Genomic DNA, 6130 nt, shown 5'->3' with positions numbered 1-6130 from the left:
TTGTTTGCCCTCACCGAACCCAGGCTGAAAAGTGTGGTTGGCTTTTTTTTTGAGGGGGGAATTTTTACAAATTCAGCAATGGTGTCTACGTGCTCAGGTGTGCTTGTGTGGAGATACCTTTAATGTTTGCCTACACATTTATATAATGTACATTGTACAGTGATGCAATATACATATAAAATACTTTTAACAACTTGTGTTTATCAGAGCTAAATTGTGCATGATTTTATTTCCAGATCACACACGCACGCACGCAGAGGGTTTCAGCTGTGTTAGCGAGTACCTACATTTTTATTTATAGCATTAATGAGCAAATAGCCTACATTAATGTTATACCTGAAGGATATCATGCAGCGTGAGAAACAAGCGGTCGCCCAGTCGCCAGTGGCGAGTAGATAATCAACCGGGCGACTGCTTGCTCCTGTCAGCTGGTCCGGCGGGGCGACTACATAATCGCCGCACAGGAAATAAAAAATTTACCAAACTGAGGCCATAATAAAAATGTTGTTTGTTTGCCCTCACCCGACCGACCCGCCAAAAAGGGGCCGACACAAACATTTGTATTGACCTTTCCGATTATTTTTTTTAAGTTTCCGTACGTGGCAGGCCTGCGGCAACTGTACGCGGGCTATAGTACTAGAGCTATGCACAGCCTGCGTACGTGCCTGTTGGCTGGGCGGCACTGATTGAAGTAGGGGGGAGGGGCGAGTGCATTATTGATTGTTTCACTTTCAGCTGCGTGCCAGGGTGCATGTTCATTATTACATATGTATGGGGTGGCCGGGCACCGCTGGTAGAGAGCGCGACAGCAAAACTTTCCTGGAATCGCTGGATTCCAAAACTTGGACAGCAAAACTTTGCTGGAATCCTGGAAATCGCTATATTATAATTTAGATATTAAATAACTTAATTATGGATCTAACTCTGACAAATTAATTTTATTTTCCTTTCCAAAGACTAATATATGCTAAGAAGATATTTATTATTTCTTTTCCTTTCAAGTTCCTTTTATTTGTAATGCTTTTATTTCCACATTACGTGTATGTGTGCGGGGCTCGGAGGGCCGGTGTTTTACCAATGTATTCCAGCCCTCCAAATAATTTGCCGTAATATGCCGGTGGGCCGGTGCTAATTTTGCACCCTGCATGGATATTGAACATTTTTAATATAATTAATTAAGTAATCGTGTTGGCAGGAATTTTGAGTTTAGGGTGGCACGACATGTAGCACAAGGTCTTGAATCTGCTGACCCAGCACCTTCTGGTGCAGAAGGGGGCCAGCGCACATCGCTGGCCAGCCTCAAGGGACATGGGAAAAAGGCCATAGTTGGATCACATAGAAGTGGCACTGGCCATAGACAAGGTGAGATGAGATCGTAACTCTTGCCAGAAATACACAAACGCATGCATGAAGATAAATTCACATTGTTTAATTTGAATTGGGAAGATCAAGACAAACTGTTTTAGCCCTCGACACTAACGGTTGTCTGATTGCACGGGACAAGTGAAAGTCTACGTCGGACAAGTCCTTCTCTTGTCTAGTGGCTTGGCTTTGCGTAGAAATGTATTCGTATATGTATGTGTGTTTATCTAATGAGTACCATATTCTTCTTAACTGAAGCTAATTTTAAAATGTTTAATAAAAATGCAATGCATATGCTAATTTTAGGAACCATAGTTTACCGGGTTTGAATTTGTGTCTTTGGGATTTTTGTTACAATAAGGCCTTGGCAATATGGCTGCTCCGAAACCACGGCAGACTGGCTCCAGTTTCCACGTGTTCTGTGATGAGAACTCTGCACCATCTGCTGTCCCTGCACAGACTGGTGAGTGGCACCACATAGGGACAAGAGCTGAAGTCAGGAAAGAGAATGAACAAAGACCAGGGACATGGACAAAGGCTAAGGTATGAACTCGTGGCAAAAATGGCTGACCCATTTATGTCCCTCGATCATGGCTGCATGTGGAGTGAAGGAAAATCACACTCCCATTTCAAACAAAATCTAGATGGAATACAGTCACTCCTTGCTATATTTACAGGAGGTTATGTTCTTTATAAACCTCGATTTGCAAGACTAAACGCTTACTTAAACGAAAGTGTCAATGACACTAGCTCACCTAGGGTGTGATAGAAGAGGGAGGGGGGATATATAAAGCAAGAGTATATATGGGAGAACTCCCATTATATACTCTTGATAATGATATATGCATAAGTTTTGATGTGAAAATAAATGTTTCAGATCTGAAAGTCTGAAATTTTGAAGAGAGATGGCGCTACGCCTAAATGATCGCCATTTTGGTTTTCGAATATCGTGCAAATAAAAACTATAAAATATTCCAGTCAAATTACTGTAACGAAGAATCTAAAACAGAATATTACACGTATATATAGGTATGATTGTAGAGTTGTTGACCAGTTAGATGAAATAAACGTAATAGGACGTTGTCATCTCTACCATAGGAGTAACAACTGTTTTGGGGCTAGCCTTACACATTCACATTGCAAAATTTAACAAAATTGAATGAATTTAGATGGCCATTTTCATTTTTGCCAAAAAGTGGGCGTGGCTCGAAAGTTGGTCGACTGGCGTGCTCCAAAATAGGAATTTCAAATCTCTCCCATAGGAGTAACAACTATTCAATTTGAAACATGTGGGTCAAACGGTTCTTGAGTTATCGTTGACCATAGGCAGACACTGAAATGCATAGTGAAATTGCCAAAATCTACCTAATTTTCATAATTTAAAAAATATCAAAACCCGTGTGATATGTTTTGGGGCCAGTCCTTATTCATTCACATACTAGAAATGAGCAAAATCCGTTGAACCTGAACTGACTTAATCGTGGCCATTTCCATTTTTGCCAAAAACTGAACGTGGCTCGAAAGTAGGTCGACTGGCGTGCTCCAAAATAAGACGTTCAAACCTCTCCCATAGGAGTAACAACTGCATGCAATTTGAAACATGTGGGTCAAACGGTTCTTGAGTTATCTTTGACCGTAGCTAAATGTTGACGGACGTACGACGGACGACACCCCATAGCAATAGCTCATCTTGACGATCATCTTGATCAAGGCGAGCTAAAAAGGGGCCTAAAAAGTTTACACAATTTCCTGGTTACTTTACACATCGTATTTTCTAAATAACCATATAAAATGTAATTCATAAATCGTATTACTTTTAATACGTACATTGAGGCCTGTTGCTGATGAGGCTGGTGAATGTTTGAGGTGTTTTGGGGCCTGTCATCACAACTGGACACTGAGACGGAAAAAGGACAACTGGTAGTAGTCTGGCTGGGATGGACGAATGTTAATTTTATGAAAATACTAGTGTGATTGAGTTTTACTAATTGTAGTCAATTTGTTTTCAAGTTGCACAATCCATCAGGAGTTGTGCCTAAACACCGTATCCACGAGGAGACTAAACCAGCCTTCAGCATTCATCAGGATGATGAAACAGAGCAGCCTTTACCGTAAGTTATTAGTAATACCTTTTACAATTTACATAGCATTTTACTATATACAGGCTATATATCAGCTAACTATAGGGTTGTTATGATAATGTTGAGAACAGGCTAGAAATGGGGTGTTGTAGATAAATTCTGTCCATCATGTTTATGTTGGACGTCTATTATGGAGAAACACTCCTGCTCAGAGCGATTAAATTTGAACATATCCTATTAATTTGGTCCAACGTTTTTAATTTTTGAAATGTTTCACTAACCAATACAAAATCTTTTCATTACTTCTTAATTCATAAGCATAGCTTATACTATTGGAGTTTTCTAGAACAACAAAATAACAGTCATGTTTATAAATGCTACTTTCTTATTTAAAGGTAATGTTACTTGATGTTAAACAGAGTTATAACACCCATGTTTTTTTCTTATGATATGTTATTTTATTAATACAGTATTATTAGGTTATGTTGTAGTGTATACCTTGTTTATTGACAGCATTATGTGATTTACTTGCTTATTAATTGATATGATGATACTCTGCTCACCAGGACTCCAAGTAAATCTGGTGAATGTTTTTCGAAAGTTTTGAGTGCCCGGAAGCTGGATAAACCTGTACATCCTGTGCAAAACATTATACGTGCCCAGGAGATCAACCCACATGAACGAGTAATGTATTGCAAGCACAAGATATATGCAGGTCTTGATGAGTTCTCGTTTGAAGAGTTACGAGCCAACAGGTAATAATTGTCAGCTTGGTATTGGAGCTTACAGACGAGTAAATTGCTATACAGAAATTCTGTTGCGCAGTGGGAGCGGGCTAATAATTTACTCTCAGAAATGTTTCCTTCTACTGTTTTATATTTTACAATTTTTGGCATTTCTTGTTTATTGCAAACATAGGTGATGTTCTGAACATACTGAAATGATACTCACAGGAAGTATTTTAAACAGGACCTTTTTCGTTTAACTTTCAGGTATAAACGCATGCAACAAATGAGAGAACAGATCGAGCAAGAGATGAAGGAGAAGGTTGAGCGAGAGATGAAGGAGAAGATTATACAAGAGATGAAAGAAAAGATGGAGCAGGAGATGAAGGAAAAGATAGAACGAGAGATGAAGGAAAAGATGGAGCAAGAGATGAAGGAAAAGATGGAGCGAGAGATGAAGGAAAAGATGGAGCAAGAGATGAAGGAAAAGATGGAGCGAGAGATGAAGGAAAACATGGAGCGAGAGATGAAGGAAAAGATTCAGCAAGATATGAAAGGTCAGATGCACCAGGAAATGGAGAGGCAGAAGAAGCAACTTGAGGAACAGCTGAATTGTGAGAGTAGTGAAGCATCATCAGATGTTGTCATGCATGAAGAAAAGCCAAACAGCAGGTAACATAGCCACATAAAACAGTAAGCTATCAAGCCATGTCATTATATTTTACAGAAATTACGAAATATGGAATTATACCTTTGCTAAGTTGCAACAAGTTTACTGTACACAGCACCCATTCTCTGTAAAACAGGGCTCCAGTGCTCGTGTATGAACAGACTGGGAATGTGAAAGACGTATCGCATCCAATGATGGCTACGGCTGAAAGCGCCCGAAACCCTGGTCAACTAATGGCTGAGAAGAGTAAAGATGATAATGAGCTGAGGACGAGCAGTGAAGTCGTAGAGCCTACCCCAACAATGGCTGCTGCATCTGTTATCGGCTGCCTGCAGAATTCACAACAGCCAACACCAACCAGCTCTGCATCTTCGAGTTTTATACGTGTGAGCGTTCACCTTGTTGTTAAAACCTGTGGAGGTTACCTATATCCTATATTTATTGTATTTGACTATTCATATACACCAGGAGTAGATAATAGGGAAGGAGTGTGACTTCAATAAACAAGGGAAATTCGTCATTTACTAGCCTTATAATACCTAGGCTACGATTTACTACGCGTAACTCATCCAACTTGAGCTCAAATCGTACACAGTACATTCGCCTAGCATCGTGCGAAATCGTTTCCTCGTATACACCCGCAATCCGGAGATACAGACTAAAACGTACGACACGATTTTCCATTCTGTTGCCAGCAAACTCGATGCGTTTTGCGCCGAAATTTAAACAAAAGGCAGCTACTAACCACTCTTACTCACTCGGTGAGGCGGTGTGGCTCGCAGGGAGATTGCGGTGGGCGTGCATGCGTGGGGGGCATATCAGCTGTATACCGGTATGCCGGTATGTAGCTGTATGCTGGGTCAAAGGGTATCTCGCCGAGTGTTGCGTCGATGTCCAATCTCCCTGCGAGCCACACCGTCTCGCCGAGTGAGCAAGAGTTTGCTGGCAACAGAATGGAAAATCGTGTCGTACGTTTTAGTCTGTATCTCCGGATTGCGGGTGTATACGAGGAAACGATTTCGCACGATGCTAGGCGAATGTACTGTGTTACACGATTTGAGCTCAAGTTGGATGAGTTACACGTAGTAAATCGTAGGTATTATAAGGCTAGTAAATGACGAATTTCCTTTGTTTATTGAAGTCACACTCCTTCCCTATTAACTACTCCTGATATACACGTATGTCATAATGACTTTCTTTATGATTATTAAGTTTTGAGTGCGAAGTGCGGATGGTCAATTACAGTGGAAGAAATATGACTGAATTACATTCATATCATAACAAAGGTGTTT

At 40.4% G+C, this 6130-nt stretch overlaps 1 protein-coding gene across 1 annotated transcript in view; it reads left to right on the top strand.

Moving 5' to 3' along the window:
• The window catches only part of LOC106808510, a gene marked incomplete in the record, with an annotated part of 32256 nt that overhangs the window by 5259 nt on the left and 20867 nt on the right, over positions 1-6130 (top strand). Inside the window, 6 exon segments of the mRNA XM_014811264.1 lie at positions 1196-1362; positions 1724-1905; positions 3373-3473; positions 4010-4198; positions 4436-4840; positions 4975-5224. Coding sequence (XP_014666750.1) covers positions 1196-1362; positions 1724-1905; positions 3373-3473; positions 4010-4198; positions 4436-4840; positions 4975-5224 — 1294 coding nt within the window.

Source organism: Priapulus caudatus, unplaced genomic scaffold, assembly GCF_000485595.1.
Source record: "Priapulus caudatus unplaced genomic scaffold, Priapulus_caudatus-5.0.1 Scaffold283, whole genome shotgun sequence".
In the NCBI taxonomy this organism is placed as follows: domain Eukaryota; kingdom Metazoa; phylum Priapulida; class Priapulimorpha; order Priapulimorphida; family Priapulidae; genus Priapulus; species Priapulus caudatus.
This window is presented reverse-complemented; position numbering and strand designations above follow the sequence as displayed.